The 18,928-nt window shown below is 41.4% G+C and overlaps 1 protein-coding gene across 2 annotated transcripts in view; it reads left to right on the top strand.

The window, feature by feature from the left end:
• The window catches only part of aco1 (aconitase 1, soluble), a 39,358-nt gene extending 24,054 nt beyond the window's left edge, over window positions 1-15,304 (top strand). Inside the window, exons 13-22 of one of the 2 annotated variants that reach the window (XR_013934534.1) lie at window positions 984-1,068; window positions 1,470-1,626; window positions 2,512-2,636; window positions 3,009-3,113; window positions 4,529-4,671; window positions 8,805-8,952; window positions 9,944-10,066; window positions 11,064-11,249; window positions 13,596-14,428; window positions 14,546-15,304. Coding sequence is in view for 1 of the 2 variants with exons in the window: in XM_080451125.1 (XP_080307251.1) it covers window positions 984-1,068; window positions 1,470-1,626; window positions 2,512-2,636; window positions 3,009-3,113; window positions 4,529-4,671; window positions 8,805-8,952; window positions 9,944-10,066; window positions 11,064-11,249; window positions 13,596-13,712 (1,189 nt within the window). In the remaining variant the exon portion in view is untranslated. Of the gene's footprint in view, window positions 1-983; window positions 1,069-1,469; window positions 1,627-2,511; window positions 2,637-3,008; window positions 3,114-4,528; window positions 4,672-8,804; window positions 8,953-9,943; window positions 10,067-11,063; window positions 11,250-13,595 lie in introns of both variants that reach the window. The other variant, XM_080451125.1, reaches the window with a different exon arrangement.
• The last annotated feature ends 3,624 nt before the right edge of the window (window positions 15,305-18,928 follow it).

Here is an 18,928-nt window from a genome sequence, read left to right as displayed (position 1 = left end):
AGTTAGAGCGGATTACGTTAAACAGTGAAATGCGAGGAGAAAAAACTACAGGAAGAGAATTGAGTTTCAGTTTCGTCTGTAGAATGGGAGCGGACGTGATCGTCAAAACCGGATCCCAAATAATTCCGTTTCCGGTCATCACACCGGAAACGGAAGTGGATAAAAAAAAATCCGAATGTGAACCCGGACATTAATAGCGCGAAAAGACCGTGGACCGTAGGGCTACGGTCTCGGCGCTTAACAGTTGGATTTAACGGACCGTAGGACTACGTTCTTGGCGGTTAATGTGTTAATAATAATAATAATAAAAATATAAAAAAATTAAACTCTGGATTTTTCGTTCTGGCACTGAGGGCATTCAGAAAAAACTCGGGATAACTCGTGGCTTGGCACTGAGAGGCTTAATCAAAATTAAACAAAAGGCATGTTTTATGTTTCCTACTTTATACTTTGACGAACAACGGTATCACGAATATATTGCTAGTTTTCACCTAATGACAACTTGCAGCCCACGGTCCATTTATGCTACCTGACAAGTCGATTATGTTATTAAAAATTGATTATTTTCTATTAATCGATTGATTAACTGTTACCCCCCTGTAAGAGTCATGTGAGAATGTGCTACTTTACTAGTTCAAACCAAACCCCCAGGTAAATGTAGTCCACTGTAATAATAGCAATTCTTCTGTTTACCATTTCTTCTCACAGTCGACATGAGTGTGATTTAAGCTCCTTTTAGGTAAATTCCATGTTGTTTATGGGCGGCTGACCGGCAGGAGCTTAGTGAGCATTCTGGTAATCCGAAAGGTCACCGGTTTGCCCTCTACTGTAGCTCGCCCAGTATTTGTGTCAAAGAGTATCCTTGAGCAATACACTTAAGCCCTAACATGTTTGGTTATGGTTTGGTATATTTTATGGTTCAACAATGCATGAATTAATGTAATGTATACATGGCAAATATTGTCCCGGTTCTGTCCTGTTAGATTTGAGGTGGTGGGCTACGGCTGTATGACCTGTATCGGAAACAGTGGACCCCTCCCAGAGCCTGTGACCGAGGCGATTACCCAGGTAACAACATTTCACTTACTGTAGACAAGACTTATTTTAATGAATCTAACGTAAAAAAATAATAATAATAACTTGTGTCATGTAGGACACCAAATGGTTAACCATGTCAATCAAGTTAAGAATGTCAAGTAGACACTGGATTGGACACTAGATGCACTGCCATTTTTATTGTAGTTCAGACATTGTTTACCTCTCTCAATTAGAAAAGAGACAACCTACTGATTGTAGCTTTTTGTGCACACTATACATTTTTTAAATTATTTTTTCAAGATTACATTTAGCGCATTTGATACCTTTGTATTAATTAGATATAGCAACTTATAGACGTTCACTCTCTACATTAGCCAGAGTATAAAAATATAAATAAATATTTTTGCTGGTTTGGTTGGTCATTGTTTCAGGGAGATTTGGTGGCCGCAGGGATCCTATCAGGGAACAGAAACTTCGAGGGGCGTGTCCACCCCAACACGAGAGCCAACTACCTGGCCTCGCCACCCCTCGTCATCGCCTACGCCATCGCCGGAACTGTGAGGATCGACTTTGAGACGGAGCCAATAGGTAACTAGTAGACTGTTAAGCTTAATTCATACTTGGATGTGTGAGGTAGAGTTCTCAAATTCTGCCCGACCCGACGTTGCCGGGCCGGGCCCAAAATCTGTGCTAATTATTCGGGCCGGGCCGAGCCTCGGGTTATGTGAAGAAAAAAATTTAAATAAAAAAAAAGATCTATTACCCCCAAAAATAACTTTCAACTGCCCCTAGCGGCCTAACGGTAAGTTCGACAAAAATGGCAGTGGGTGTGTTGGATGCAGCTCAAAGTGAACTTTACTCACGTGTCGCCGTCCGACCGGGCGACAATGGCCAAAACTCAATCAAAAATCGGCCTCGGGCCGGCCCAGTAGGGCCCAGTTAGGGCCGGGCCTTAAATTTCAGGCCCGTTGAGAACTCTATTGTGAGGGTGTCACGTGCCAAAAATAACAGATTTACAAGCTAGCCTCGCTTTTCTTTTTGACAAGTGACACCATTGTCCATTGTGACACTACGGAGTATAAATTTGGCTTAAGCTGAGCTTTAATTGGTAACTTCATATTGTTGTCGGGCAGAAACCTTGTATCTCCATATATTTTTTTAGTTTTTCCTTAATAAATGAATACTCTATTTTATACATCGATGTATGCCAGTCTCATGCAAAAGTAGCAAAAATGCCCAATCTGCAAACTCACAGTGTGTTTGGAAAATGTTCCATTTCCTGAAAAGAAACGCTGTTTGAACATACAAGGTTCAAAAGCGACCATTTATTTTCTTCATACATGTATGTTGCTTCTTCTGGCAGCTTTTGGAGTCTTGTTTGGCTTGGTTTTGACGTTTTCTGAAGTGATTCCCAGTCCTTGTTGTCGTGCTGATGATGTCTAGTATCTTGTTCTCTGCGCTTTGTCTTTGTAGCTGTCAACGCCGAAGGAAAGGAGATCTTCCTTCGGGACATCTGGCCCACCAGAGAGGAGATCCAGGCTGTGGAGAGAGAGTTTGTCATCCCCTCCATGTTTAAAGAGGTCTACGCGAAGATCGAGGTACTAGAGGCCCCTTTCTTATGGTGCGGGGCGGGGAGAGAGTTTCATACAGAGTTAAAAACTATCTACAAGCTCGAAACAAGATTGTAGATCTGCTGCTTTTGATGCTTTTGTGTGACGCTGTAGTATGATCAAGTAGGGCGTTAATTTACGAAAAAACACAAAACGTTTCTGCCCGACAGCAACGATATATATTGCAATAATAATGAGTGGTTGTCACAAAATCCGAAGGCACACTTAGGCTCTTGTCTCACGGCAAACCTGATCTTTATTACCTGTGGCTCTGTCTCTTCTTTTGACTGACACTGATGCTGAACGGCTTGTGTCACAGTGACACTGATGTCATGTCTTGAATGTGTTGGTCTCTTGCAGACCGTGAACGAACGCTGGAACGCGCTGATCGCTCCCTCTGACAAACTGTACACCTGGGACCCCAGTTCCACTTACATCAAGTCTCCACCCTTCTTTGACGGACTGGTAAATATACATACATACATACATAGTTCAATAATACATAACTAGCCACAACCATATAGTTACAGTGAGTATATTACTCATAGAGGATTGCAGATTACAGGATTCACATGCCGTTTTGGATGTTTACAATTTTCAATTTAGGCGTTTAGCAGCTTAATCCAGAGCGATTTACAGTGAGCAAGGTATACATCAAATGCATAGAAATAGTAATGTAGGATCATAGGTAAACCAAGAACCTATCATCAGTCTATACAGTTTAATATCAAAACCTGGATATGAGGCCTTCATCGTTGTCTGACTGTGTGTTCATGTGCCCCCTAGTGGACATTTAAAGTAACACAGATCACACAAATATGAAAATAGAGTTGTCCAAAGCACTTAAAGTATTAATTAAAAGTATTAATACAAAAAGCAAACAGATGTTTGCACTGCCGACACATGTATCATTCCCGTGGTGTCCAATTATATTGGGACTTATAACATGGCTCATGAATATTTAATGAATCACGAATCTGACAGCGATCCTTTGAGATTTGAGAGGAAATCCTACAGATGCGTTCATATTCAGATTATGAATAATAATCATAGGGCTTCTGAATTTCAGAAGCCCTATGATTAATAAGGGTGGGAATGTCACGATCCTGACAAAAAGAATCGCAATCTTATGACTAATCAAAACATTTTCCCCATCTCTAATGAATCCGTTCATAACTAGCAGCTGTCGGGCTGCTGAACAAAACCTATGACTGTCACCTTTGCTTAACTGATTTGCACTATAGATTTGCACTATACTGACGCACATTTAATGTGTTTAGGACTTCCATTCGGATTTCTAAGCGACATGATACTGACATGCACTATACTGAATGCACTACATGTGATTTAGGACCTCTTTAACCCATTAAGACCAGGAAAGCATCTGTGTCATCTTAGATTTTAGCTATAGCAACATAATCTTTTCAGAAAACGTATACAAGCTCACAAGCGCGTCAACTTGTGCCGCAAGCTTGTACATCTGTCTTGTAAATGTTGAATAATTTAGATTCTTTTCTACACAAATCTTCTCTTCCGCGGGTCCCTGGCACAAAAAAAAATCGGATGGGGGTCCGCGGCCAAATACATATCATTTTGGGGGTCCTTGGCACAAAAACATTTGAGAACAACTGATTTAGAAGGCATTTGTAGAATCTGCCTCAGGTCTTAAAGGGTTAAATGATTTTAACATGCTGCTTTTTCAGGCTCTTTGTGCTCATTTTGTTTTCCATTCTTTGCTTCTAATTATTCTCTTTTGCTCCTTGAGCTGCAATCGTTGAAAGCCTGACTAAACAAGAGTTTCCCCTGTAATTGTGTTGCGACAATAAAGATAGATTAATTGATTCATGTTGCACTGTGGTGTTCCATTTCTCCCCCATCAGACCAGGGAGCTGCAGCCGCCCAGGTCCATCAACGATGCGTACGTGCTGCTGAACTTCAGCGACTCCGTCACCACGGACCACATCTCTCCTGCCGGGAACATCGCTCGCAACAGCCCCGCCGCACGCTACCTCACTGGCAGGGGGTGAGTCCCTGGTGGAATGGGAGGGAGGACCCCAATTAAACTTGCATTAACCCCATTCAATCCGGGAACGCATCCGTGTCACTTGAGATTTCTTTGGGCTATTCAAAAATAGCAGATATACAAGCTCATAGCGCGGCACCGAGTGCCGCGCTATGAGCTTGTAGATCTGCTATTTTTGAAAAATCGTGAAGATTTGTGCAAATATTTGAATATATATATTTTTTTAAAGCGAACATTTGTAACTCAAATATTTGCTTCTGGGGGGTCCCTGGAGCTGGGGGCCCGCGGCCAAATTCATATCATTTTGGGGGTCCTTGACATGAACAAGTTTGAGAACCACTGATTATAGCAACAATAGAATTGTAGAATTCCACTGAAGCAAAGATTTGAGTTACAAAAGTTCGCTTTAAAAAATATACATTCAAAGATTTGCTAAAGTTTTCATGATTTTTCAAAAATAGCAGATCTACAAGCTCATGGTGCGGCACTCGGTGCTGCGCCATGAGCTTGTATATCTGCTATTTTTTAAAAGCCAAAGAAATAAATAAATTACAGGTCTTAACACATTCCACACCAGAGTTTAATATCATAATGTACTCACCAGTGCCAGCGATTTATTGTTGTTTTTTTGTTTTTTTCACGTCGCCACAGACCTCGCTAAATACCTTAAAGGAGGAGTTCACCCAAAAAAATATTTATTTTCTATCAATTGCACACCCTATGAAGCCTTGAATCCATGGATTCTTTTTTGTTTTTGTCGCATTCCTAAGCTAATAATTTGATTCCCGTCTCCTACCGGCTAATGTATCCGGTAGGAGACACAAAGTAGATTATTTGTGTCTCCTACCGGAAATACACACGGTCATCAAATTATTGTCTTAGGAATGCCACAAAAACAAAAATAAATCTATGAAATCAAGGCTTCATGGGGTGTGTAATTGATAGAAAATAAGTAATTTTTTGGGTGAACTCCTCCTTTAAAGTTGTACAATGCAAAATCACAAATAACGATTTTTAGCAACCTCTGCTGGTCACTACCGTCACTGCATACAATTTCCCTAGTCCTCGATTACCCAGAATTCCATCCGTTTTCACCGGAAGCCGGAAGCGTTTCAAAAAGCGATCTTTTAATTGTTTTATACTATCTACGGATCGTTTCTCTTAGCCAGTGGAGCATTAGTTACCATGAGCTGTGCTTTCTTTTTCTGTTCTTTTTCGATCTCCCAATCCTACATTATCTTAAAATCAGCGTGAGGTTCCTTTTTGTTAATAGCGCGGTAGTTCCTGGCCAAACAGGAAACCGTTGCGGTAGTTCCTGAGGACGTCGGCCACGACGTCATGACGTTGGCCAGGAACGTCATTTTCCCGGGAAAGTCCCCCCCGTACACGTTCAATAGAAAATATATAAATAAAAGGCTTCCGGGGGTGAAATTCACGGAGTGGGTGTTGTGAAACTTTTGCCACTCGCAAAAGATATACAATTTAACTTTAGTTTTGTTGAAAACGTTACCTAGTATTACTTTAAGATCGCGCGTTAAACTGTTTGTAGACACACAGGGTAGCTGTGTGAGTGGCCCAGAGAAGACCGTTTCAATCGGCGATCGTCCATTTTGAAGTTGTCGCAGTTTGAAACAGCGATCAGCGAGGAGAAAAACAGCAACCGAGATAATTGCGGATTAGGGGAAGATTTAGAGCGGAGGCGGGTGGGAACGAAAATCTCTGGATACGGATATTTCCATATCCGGGTGTGCTACAATGAAATGTGTCACTGCGAGGGAGGCCTACAATGAAATGTGAACCTTCGAGAAAAAGGAAAAAAAAAGACCACTTTGCGTAGATCTACGCGACTGGCACGCTGCGCAATTATTTAGGTTCGCGTAGATCTACGCGATTGGCACGCAAAGTGTTAATGGGTCAACAGTGTTGCCCCCAGGTGGGGGTGTGGACAAATACATTAATTTGGGAGTCTTCACATGTAAATGTTTGAGAGCCTCTGGTTTAAACAACATTTAGAAAACAAGCCCAAATAAACAATAACACTTTAGAAACTAAAGAAAAAAACACAACCCGCAACTACCAATATTTACAAGTGACTTTATAGAAAAACCAGCCCAAAGTTGCTTATAATAAGCGGACATGGCAACACTGTTCATTAACCAATTAAACCCTGTACTTAGTTGACCGGATTCCCAAGGGCTCTTTACTAGGCCCCTTCCTGTTTTCAATCAACACTACATATCTTAGCAGACATACAAGCTCACAACGAGTCACGTTGCCAGCTTGTAGGTCTGCTATTCTTCGTTGAATGTTCGCTTTGGGGCGCACATTCACAGCCTCAATGCTCGCAATGCGTTGCGAGCTTGTAGAGCTGCTATTTTTGAGTAATGTAGACAGATCTTCTCTTATGGGGGGACAACATATTTTCAACTGGGTGTACTGTCTGCAGCCAAATACATATCAATTATGAAAACGTTTGAGAAACACTATTCTGACATAGTAAAATGCTGAGAGACAGGAAAGTCCAGGATCCTGGTTAGCAGATCTGCACCTCACACCTCCGGACCAAAATCTGATGATGCTACAAGCTTGCTTAGTGTCAACAGTCCATTCAGAGGCTGCTAACCTAACTAATTGTAAGAAATGTCACGCATTAGCTGTACTGGTCAAAACTTAAATCCTATCGGGACATATTAACTCGACATAATCTGCAACTGTGTGTACAAAATGTTATTTGTGTATCTAGGAGCCCCATGCAACTTCAAAGTTTGACCATGTCCAAAAATCCTTGACAAAACATTTATACAGTACACATGATGCAGTATACAGTATAGTATATAAAGGCCACGGTATGTATGAATGTTTGCCTTTTATAATGATTGATTTAAGCCCGTTTAAGCCTGCATAGGCCTGTAATGTAAAATCCACTGTGAATAAATGAATATATTTGGAGCAGCCATAGCTTAGTGGCCAGAGAGGTCACCGGTTCACCTCCTGGTCCATCCAGTAAAACGAAGTGTCCCTGATGGCCTAACAATGTAGTAACATTGTTCCAACTTGTTGACCCTTTTGAAAGCTTTCCCAGAAAACACTGATTGAATCTGCAGCCTTTCATCATCATCACAAAATACTTTTTTTCAAACATGAATATCATAAAATACAATATCAGTTAAAACACATTTTTAACATTTGACATGTTCGGTCATTTTATTTTAACGTTTCAGTCTGAGACGGCCTCGCAACCAAGGTTCCATCCCTTCAGGCTATGGCATGGTAGAACCTCACTCACATGGTGCGCAGTGTTATTGTTTGTAAGGGAGACAGACGGCCACTGTTCAGAATGTTTGTTACCAAGTTGCTTATTTCTAACCTAAAATGTTTTCAGATACATATTTTAGTGTGCTGATTAAGTTTAAAATGAGTAATACACCGTCTGGACGTCATCTTGAATGAGATAAAAAATAGTAGCTCTGTAATTAAAATCAGCTGTGTTTGGAGGAACGTGCAGTTATGGGAATCACACAGGTGAACAAAATTAAGATTAATTTATATTCATGAAAGTGTATCTATGTCATCACGCAGCACGTTTTCGTTTACAGGAAGTAATTAAGATTGGCTTTTTAGGGACTTTTGATATAAAATGTTTTTCATTTTTTGGGCATCTATTGTTAGGTGTGCCCATATGATGACCACGGATATGCTCTAAAATTGTGAAAAACATTTTTCATTTCACTAGACCTTTTAACACATTCCCTGCCAGAGGGTTTTTTTTATTTTACTTCCCCCAGTGCCAGTGTTTAATTTTTTTTTACACAGGAGCCGAGATACAGGATTTTAAAGTAATAAGTTAACCAAGGAGTGAATGGAGCTAGAAATCTTTGGATCGTGATATCTCTGGTTCTGTGTGGATAAATTGGAAAAAAAAAAGACAAAAAAAAAAACGTTTTTTTTTTTTTTGGAAAAACGGTTATACTCGTGGATGGCAGTAAACGGGTGTATTTTTCATCAACGGTTATACTCGTGATTGGCAGGTAAAGTGTTAAGGCCAATATTGCCGATACCATTACGATTGACCCACCGATTAAGAGTGTATCCCTACTTTCTGGTCTTAATTCCACCTCCTCTTGTTCTCACAGTTTGACCCCACGTGACTTCAACTCGTACGGCTCGCGGCGAGGCAACGACGCCGTCATGGCCCGCGGAACCTTCGCCAACATCCGCCTCTTCAACAAGTTCCTCAACAAACAAGCGCCGCGCACTCTGTACCTGCCAACCGACGAAACGGTGAGTTGTTCCTCGCGTTTTCAGTCATTTTCAGAACCGCTGCTGTATTAACCGGCAACGCATCTGTGTCATTTTTTTATTTCTTTGGCTATTCAAAAATATCAGATATACAAGCTATTTTTGAAAGAAAATCGTGAAATTGTGTGCAAATCTTTGAATATATATTAACATTTTTAACTCAAATCTTTGCTTAAATGGTAAATGGTGCATTTATATAGGGCTTTTATCCAAAGCGCTTTACATAGATTGTGCATTACATTCACCCATTCACACACACATTCACACACCGATGGCGGAGGAAAACCATGCAAAGCACCAACCTGCTCATCGGGAGCAATTAGGGGTTCAATGTCTTGCTCAAGGACACTTCGACACTAACTCTGGGGGAGCCCGGGATAGAACTGGGAACCTTGCGGTTTCCAGTTCAGTCTACCCGGCCACTCAACCCCTGAGCCACTGCCGCTCCTTGCTTCTGGGGGGTCCCTGGAACAAAACATTTTGAGGTGGGGGTCCGCGGACAAATACATATAATTTTGGGTGGTCCTTGACATGAAAAAAGTTTGAGAACCACTAATATTATATAACATAAGTTTAAAATAAATAAATAATAATGTTATGATTTAGAAGACATTTGTAGAATCCCCCAGAAGCAAAAATGATCGCTTAAAAATATATATATATTCAAAGATTTGCACAGATTTTCACGATTAAAAAATAATATATATCAGATGTACAAGCTCATAGCGCGGCACTCAGCTTGTGCATCTGATATTTTTGAATAGCCCAAAGACATCTAAAATGACACAGTATGCGTTCCCGGTCTTAATGGGTTAAGCGTGATTTACAGTGCCAAATCTAGTCAGTCTACTAGCTCGCAGCGACACAATGTGAACTTACAGATTGGCTACAGATCAGCGCCAAAGTTCTCGTGCGATCAGAATGCGAGGCCGGTGTCTTAACTGGTATCACTGTGGTTATTCTCTGTGTACAGATGGATGTGTTCGATGCAGCGGAGAGGTACCAGCAGGCCGGCCATGCTCTCCTCATCCTGGCAGGGAAGGAGTATGGTTCGGGCAGCTCCAGAGACTGGGCCGCTAAAGGTCCCTTTCTGCTGGTGAGTGTTCAGTGTTTGGCTCATCACCAAAGATGGAGGATGTGCGTTATTTTTGTCTTTGATTATTTGTGCAGTACTACATTGTACGACCGTGTCAAACTCCCAAAATAGCTGACTTTCGAGGGACTTTCAAGTTTCATTTGAAAATGTTATATACAGGGGTGCACATAACGTTTTTGGTCTAGTTCTCAGGGGAGCACCTGGATATGTTACTTGGTGCGCACCAAATAAAGAAATAAATACATTTTGCCGCGACACGTCTTGCAGGATGGATAAAAGAGGGATACATGGATAACTTGCCTGCTCCTGTTATAATTGTTTGCACTATGTTGATGTGCTCTGCTCTTTGCTTTTCTCATGCTTATCAAAAGCTGGGTGACTGAAATTCTTTGTCCCTGTATAAAAGTCGCTGCTTTTATCCGCCAGATTGCGATGTTCACGGCATATTTTGCACCACATCACGGTGCGTTCATCATCGGTGACGAGTTCCTGTAACTCAGCCAGCAGCTTGCTGCGTGCGACTGACTGCGTCAGGATTCGAGGCCACACTCACACATTCACGTGCAGCATGCGTCCCCTCCCTCTCCGCCTCCGCCCCATGGGTGTGTATGGGGCGGACGCGTGCTTCACCGTGAATGTGTGAGTGTGGCTTCAGGAAGTAAATTCCTGTCCCAGCGGTCCCAGCTGTTGGTACGCGAGAGCGCCTCCCTTCGTTTGATGTGCAGCGCAGCATGAATTTTGACGACGCATGCGCACTTGCGCCCCAGTTATGTGTACCCCTGGTTATATATGCTTTTCTTTTTTTATGCACTGGTATTGGACCGGTTACTGGGTATCAACCGAAATGCAAGTTCAGGCATCAGAATCGTTATCGGCAAGGAAAAAAGTGGTATAGGAACATTCTCCCTACTGTCCGACCGAAGATTGGCAAACGTACCTATAACAAACTCATAACGCGTTGTGAGCTTGTAAATGAGCTATTTATTTCTGGTTTCAGGGTGTGAAGGCGGTGCTGGCAGAGAGCTACGAGAGGATCCATCGCAGTAACCTGGTGGGGATGGGGGTCATCCCTCTGGAGTACCTGTCGGGGGACACCGCAGACAGCCTGGGCCTGACGGGACGGGAGCGCTACGACGTGGTCATCCCTGAACAGCTCACACCCAGGATGCTGGTCGACGTCAAGGTACGCTATGCTACGCACCAACCAAAGACTTACTGTATCTGTATCTGTAGAGTTGGGAATGTTACATTCAAAGTATACTCTAATTGTCTTGAAACAATCTATTTTATTGATTTACAATGAATCCAGAGCGACTTACTGTAAGCTAGGAAAACACAAGGTTATACATCGAAAGCATAGAAATAGTAATCTAGGATCATAGGTAGACCAGGAACCTGTTATCAGTCTAAACGGTCTAATATCAAAACATTAATAATATGTACATTGAAACTACAAGCTATTGGATGCCAGGTCAGCAAATGAACCTGGCATCTGTCTAAATTACTAAATTACATTTTAACCTTTGCATAATATAAGCCTGCAAGGTCGTCAAGGCTAGGGCAAGTGCTACAGGCTGAGGTGGAGTCTGAAGAAGTCTGCACCGAAAACAACAAATGATGGAGCACAATCGGGTGGAAAAACATCATCCGCCACTGCCAGCGTTTTTACCTTATTTTGTGTCTTTTAAATGAGGCGGCAATCTTTTTTTTAAACATACAATGTCTCCATGGAAACACAAGCCACTCTGCTTTCCACCGAAACAAAAATTGTGTAACCGCGGCCGTCCGCTCTGTTGCTACAGGCAGTTGAATAGGGCTTGTTTTCACCAAAAACGCAGTCTGAGAGAAGAAATCGTGTGTTTTTCAAAATTTCATAACATGTTGTGACAAAATGCACATTATATTATTATATTTATCTGCTTGATCTATGGGTGTTATTTTATACGTGTGATATGTAACATCTGCCCGACTTATGCATGTTATTATATACGAGTGATATATAACACTATAAGCAATATGAACATTCCTATTCACGTGAGGGGTAATGGGTCTGATCACTGGGGGTGATTGAGTGATTGATGCCACACTCTACTTGACAAATAGAGGGTGTGGTGCACGCAGAGGACAGATCATACAAACCTGTGTAGCAGAGGCGACAGGAGAGAGAGAGAGGAGATCTCCTACAGGCGCCAGCATTACAGAGTTTAAGTTAAAGTTTAAACGTAATAGTAAGCTGCAGCCAACAACAAAGAACATTCGAACCCAGCGGACTCGTGGAGGAAGAAGCCTACCGTTGCTGCCGTGGGAGACGAGCGCTGTAGTGTTTGTGAACGTGACACCGGTCGGTGTTGGAGTCGGGAGGAGCCGAGGCCAGCAGTGAGGCAAAACCAAGCGTCTTAAGTTTCTTTGTGGATTACAAATTATAGGGGTACCCCGCCCGAACGTTAGTTATTATTTGGACGCCAGTGCGGAAGATCGATTACATTTTCGTTTGGATATAAGGACACAATAGACATTCCCGAGACCGCGGTTGCACAAGAGGTCGTTCGGACGTTAAAGAGAGATTGTTTGTTATTGTTTGTCCAGCGAGTAGGCGACTGTCCGTGCAGCGCTCTGAATAAGTGACTGACGTTGTAACTTTATTTATTGTTCACGGGTGAATCTGTGATTTGAGGGGTTTGTGAGAGGAACATTTGGGTTATTGATCTGTTTGTTTATTTATTTTGGTTATTAGGGAAAGAGATAGGGACAGAAGTTTATTTAAAAGCCTGACGTGTATTATTTATTTACCATTTAATTTGTCAATTGTTTAATTTGTGGCTTTATTATTAATTTAATTTCAGTTAACACATTGTGTGCCAAAAACGGTCCGGACCGTTTTTGAGAATCCAAACGAGAAGTGCCGAAAACGGACCCAATTTAATTTTTATACGTGGGGCCCACGTGGGGCGCTCTTAACGAAACTTTGGGATCATCCAAGGAGTCTCTGAGAAGGAGAGGCCGGATGTGGATCCATGTAAAAAATCCTTCCGGTCGGCCTTTCCAATGTTAACTCCTTGACTAAAAGCTTAATATCTCCATTTCTTTTTAACGTGGTGGAAGCGAGCCGTTTTCGATCGGCGATCACTCTGCAATGGAGGATCGTGTTAGAAATATTATTGTTCCAGGCGTTAGTCGGGACCCTCCGCCGTCTCGCACGCACGCTTTGTTTACATGCACTTCCGCGTCGGGGCTTCTACAGCACGAAACGTATCAACGTAAGTGGATGGAAGAATAGCAGGCACTGAACTTATAATATTTTAATAAACCTCTGGCACCCAATGTGTTAAAAACCTGTCGATCTCGTTGATTATCCTTTTAGTTAATAATTTTCCCTTCAGAGTAAAAGGGCGATTGTTACAATGTGACTGAACAGGTTAACTTTTTTTGGGATGACTCTAAGACTAAACGTTTTAAAACGTCCTTGGCCGGCAATGTGTTAAACCTGTGACGTGACAATGAAGACGATTCTGGTTGTGATTCTCCCCAGCTGGACACGGGCAAGACCTTCCAGGTGAGGATGAGGTTCGACACAGACGTGGAGCTGACCTACTTCCACCACGGCGGCATCCTCAACTACATGATCCGCAAGATGTCCGAGAATTAGCCTCAGGGCTCTGCTCTAGAGTCTAGAGTTTTCGCTCTACATTAAAGATCTTCGCTGAAAATAGCCGATCTACAAGCTGTGACGCGTTGTGAGCTTGTCGATCTGCTATTTTCAGCGAACGTATTCCCCCCAGAAAACGAATGCTGGGGGGAAATACCCCTGGTTAGAACGAGTACCAAGTAAAAAAAATAAAAAATTAAATGACGCTGCTGAAACGCGCACAGAAAAGACAGGAACGCGTGCCTTTTTATTTTTTTGGGTAGAATTTTCTTTTGTTGTCGTCCTAGAATTAATTTACGTGCAATACGTTTTTTTTTGTTGTCAGTTAATTTACAAATGTGAGGAATCATCCCATCCTTGAATAATCCCAACATTCAAGCATTTTAGTTTTATTCGTTTTTCTAATTTTTTTTTGAGAGATGCTGCTGTTTGTTTAGCGATGTACACAGTAGCGGACTCGGTAGCAAAACATGCTAACTCTGGAAATGTTTGCACAAGTTGCGTTGCGGTATAGTTAACGCAAAGATCGCTATTTGAAAGTCGCACAACATCGTGAATGATAACACTGACAGTTAACCACTTTAACCGTTATAGGCGAAAACATTCACACACAAAAAAGCCGATCGACACGCCCACGTGAGTTGGAATTCGGCTATTTTTGCAGTGCAACATCGACTACTAAGTGTCCCTCAAGTCTCTATACTTGTGTATTTTCTGTTTTCTGTTATTGTGGGGAAAGCTTTCGCTGAAAATAGCCGATCGACAAGCTCACGATGTGTCGTGTTTTTTTGCGACGCATTGTGAGCTTGTTGATCTGTTATTTTCTGCTAAAGCTTTCCCCACGATACGGATGCCTGGGTTTATAAGTGGTTCATTCTAAAACAGTATGAGCAGCCTGTTGCACATCACGTGATTCGCCCCTAGGTGGCAATGTTGCTCACGCTTTTAACACATTCCTCTTCCTTGAGTTCTGCCATTATGGTGAGTACATGAATACATGAATGAGTACAATAATACATGAATGAGTACAATAATACAATACATGAATGAGTAGAACAATACATGAGTGCCACTGTGTCTTTGGGTGACATTCTGCGATAGACCAAACGTTGTTTTGTTGGCATATTAACCCATTCAATCCGTGAACGCATCTGTGTCATGTTAGATTTCAGCTGTAACCATTATTTTACACTTTTGGCGATTCAAAAATAGCAGATCTACAAGCTCATAGCACGGCACTGAGTGCCGCCCTATGAGCTTGTAGATCTGCTAATTTAAAACAAAATCTTGAAATATTTTGCAAATCTTTGAATATATTTTTTCAAGCGAACATCTTTAACTAAAATCTTTGCTTCTGGGGGGGTCCCTGGGAAAAAATATTTTCAGAAGGGAGTCCGTGGCCAAATACAGGTCATTTTGGGGGTCCTTGTCATGGAAAAAGTTTGAGCACATACATAGCAACATACGTTCTTTCAAAAAACTGTTAGGATTTAGAAGACATTTGTAGAATCCCCAGAAGCAAAGATTTGAGTTACAAATGTTTGCTTTAAAAAAATATATTCAAAGATTTGCACTAATTGTCCACGATTATTTTTTTTAATTGCCAAAGAAATCTTAAAATGACAAGATGCGTTCCCGGTCTTAATGGATTAATGTTCCTGTCTGATTCTAAACATGATTCTGTTCTTGTTTTGTTTGCAAGTGATTGGAAATGTTCCTCTGTGTGTGTGTGTGTGTGTGTGTGTGTGTGTGTGTGTGTGTGTGTGTGTGTGTGTGTGTGTGTGTGTGTGTGTGTCTGTCTGTGTTGATCCTCCTCTTTGGCCATTATCATTCATGTTTTAACGTTATTGACTTGCCTTAACATGTGATTTTTAAGGAATGTTCATAAACCGGACTGATATATGCTTTAGTTGAGATATGTTGAGTATAAAGTAAGCCATAGAACACTGACAAATATAATAAAAGATGATTTTTGGAAGATTTCTTGTTAATTAATTGCACACCCACCCTGTCTTTGCGGCAGTAGCTCAGGGGGTAGAGCTACCACTTGGGGAAAACGAAAGGTTCCTGGTTCGATACCTGGCTCCCTCTGAGTTGGTGTTTAACTCATTATCTGAGTTAAAATTATTTTTTACAAAAAAATAATCTAAATTCATTTTTGATTTTTTGGGTTTTTCCATTTTTCTGTTCATCCCAAAGAACCAGGAGATAACATTTTCCAAGAAGTTGCTGCTCCATTCACTTCAATGTTAAAAAATAAACGGACAAAAAAATAACTATTTCTAAGTACTAGCTTAGAAAACACTGGCAGAGGCTACAGACTGTTCTAGAGAAACTCTGGCAGTCTAAGAGTTAAGTGTCCTTGAGCAAGACACTGAACCCCTAGCCTCGATCTCTAATTTCTCTCCGGAGATTTTGAACCCGCCCCTCTAGACCAGATATCAGACACGCTAGGGCGGTCTACTGAACCCCTAACTGCTGAGGATGAGCAGGTTGGTGCCTTGCAGGTGAATGTAAATTGTAAAGTGCTTTGGATGAAGGCGCTATATGAATGAATATATTTATCATTTATTTACCATTGCACAGACATGACCCAACACAAATGTGGGAGTAGATGTTTTTGTTTTTCCATCCCGCAATAAATCGGATGTATGTGGCACACCTAATAATAAGTACAATTTATATGGCGCGTCGCTTTTCTAAGTACTCAAAGTTGCTTTACAGAAACAAAATAAAACTGTATTGGGAAAACTAGTTTAAAATGTTAAACTATAGAAATACAGGTAGAAAAGGGGGATTAGGTAGGGAATGAGAGTCTGAAAAGCTGGGTTTTGAGCAGGGGTGCCCAAAAGATCACAAAGGGTGTGCAGGTATAGACCACATGACATGCCCCCCAAACAAATTAATAAAAATAAAAATAAATTAAACAAAACTCCTCCTCTTTTTGGCATCTGCCACTTGGATCAAGGTGACTTGATTGACATCAAGAAGGGCCTGTTGGCTCCCTTCACAGCTTCTATAGTAGGCAATGCAATGCTTTGTTTTCAAGAGCGTTGCGCGCAAGCGTCCGTAGTATTACAAAGTGATATGGAAATGTGCGAGGCATAGAACCCGAAAACCTGCCACTTCCATACAGAATGGGAGGAAGGCCTCCCCCCTGAAGCAGATGTGGTTGTGTGTTACTTAAGCTTGATATGAACACATTTCTCTTATGGCTAGATGCGGAGGAGCATGTGATTTTAAACATTCCTGACGGGTATGTGCATATATAATGCATCTAATTTAACAACAAAGCCCAGCCGAGAGCCCGTTGTGTCGCTGTCCATGGTTCTGTAATGTCTCTCTCCCTCCCCCCCTCTCTCTCTCTCCCTCTACCTCTCACTCACTCACATATTCTGTGTTTCTGTTTGTAATGTTTTTGTGCCCCAGTGGAAATATTGCAGGGTTATGCAGAACTGCATAACATGGTAATATTGCAGTATTATTCTGGACTAAACGGTCGGGGGACGCAGTCTATAGACGTGAATTTAGCATTACATATAAGTGTTACATTGAGATGGTTTAATGAATTTAAATTAATATTATAATGAGGCAGGCGCATTGACAGTGAGGCCTTGAGTACATGGGGACCCCATTTGTAACAAAGCCATTAGGCTTTTCAATCCTATTTAGTTGACCTTGTATTTAAACTGTACTTTCATGGGCTTTTTTCCTGCAAACTTCTAAATAAAGTATTCAATCAATCAATCAATCAAATGCAACAAAACAAGCGATCCACTGTTCCCGACACGGCCATAAATGAAATGACTAGGGTCTGAGGTGTTCCCACATAGAAGGGGCGTTCCCTAAGCGCCTGTAGACTGTAGATAGACTGCACTGGGTGTGCTCTGTCCTGCTCGTATCACAAGAGACGGTGATGGCACCCAAAAGGAATAAGGAGGAGTGACAGTTTGTTAAAAATGACAGTACACAAAGGAGGGCAGAGTTTGTTAATCAATTTCAACCTGGCATCCCTATTTTGGGCCTGTCATTATAGGTGGAACCAAAATAGCAGGTAGTCAAGCTCATAATACGTTGTGTGATGGTACGTGTTGAGAGCTTATATATTGGCTATTTTCGCTATTTGTCGTGCAGCAAAAGTGTAAAGTTATATTACCCAAAGGGAGGGGAGGTTTGTTAAAGTCAAGGGACGCTCACACGTGTTCGTACGCTAAAATAATTGTTTATTCTTTGTGACTTCAAATGTCAATTTCAAAACACTGTCAATGTACACACCTGTATAGATCACATTTTACCAGTGCTCAAAATCCAATCTACAAGCTCTAGAATTTTGCTCTCTCGAATAAGGATACGGTCTGTTTGGCCCAATGTCAAAGTGAGAGCAGAGATGGCTGCCTCATGTCTCTCTCTCTCGCTCTCTCGCTCTCTCTCGCTCTCTCTCGCTCTCTCTCTCTTATTCATTCTTAATCACTGGCTGACTCGCTGCACCTGTCTTGTCTGCCTCAGCTCTCTGTTATGTCTGTCTGGTTCACATTACACACACAGCGCTTGTGGCAAGTAGGATATACTGCTGTTCTGTGTAGTTCATATTACACTGATGGGTTGTGTGCAGTAGGATAGACTGCTGTTGTGTGTGTGTGTGTGTGTGTGTGTGTGTGTGTGTGTGTGTGTGTGTGGTTCATATTTCACTGATGGGTTGTGTGCAGTAGGATATACTGCTGTCATCCATGGTGTACAGTAACTAAGCACATTTACTCAACTACTGTACTTAAGTACAATTTATAGGTATTTTTTACTTTACTGGAGTAGGCCTACTTACGATTTTCTGTACTTTTACTTCTACTCCACTACATCTCAGAGGCAAATATTGTACTTTTACAATTATTTGAAAACTTAAGTTACTAGTTACTTTGTAGATGTTGTTTATTAGAGAACATACATTAACCACTTCAGCCCTACAGTATATACATTAAGGCCATTTGAAAATAGCCGATCTACAAGCTCACAATGCGACGCATTGTGAGCTTGTAGATCTGCTATTTTCAAAAGATTGTATACGTTTGAAAACTTGTGAAATGGGACATTCTGCCTAATGAGTACTTCTACTTTTGGTACTTTAAGTACATTTTGATACCAACACTTTTGTACTTTTACTTTAGTACATTTTGGAATTCCGGACTTTTACTTGTAATAGCATTTCTACATTGCAGTATTGA

This window comes from Gymnoscopelus braueri (genome assembly GCF_963280865.1).
Source record: "Gymnoscopelus braueri genome assembly, chromosome: 15".
Taxonomy (NCBI): domain Eukaryota; kingdom Metazoa; phylum Chordata; class Actinopteri; order Myctophiformes; family Myctophidae; genus Gymnoscopelus; species Gymnoscopelus braueri.
This window is presented reverse-complemented; position numbering and strand designations above follow the sequence as displayed.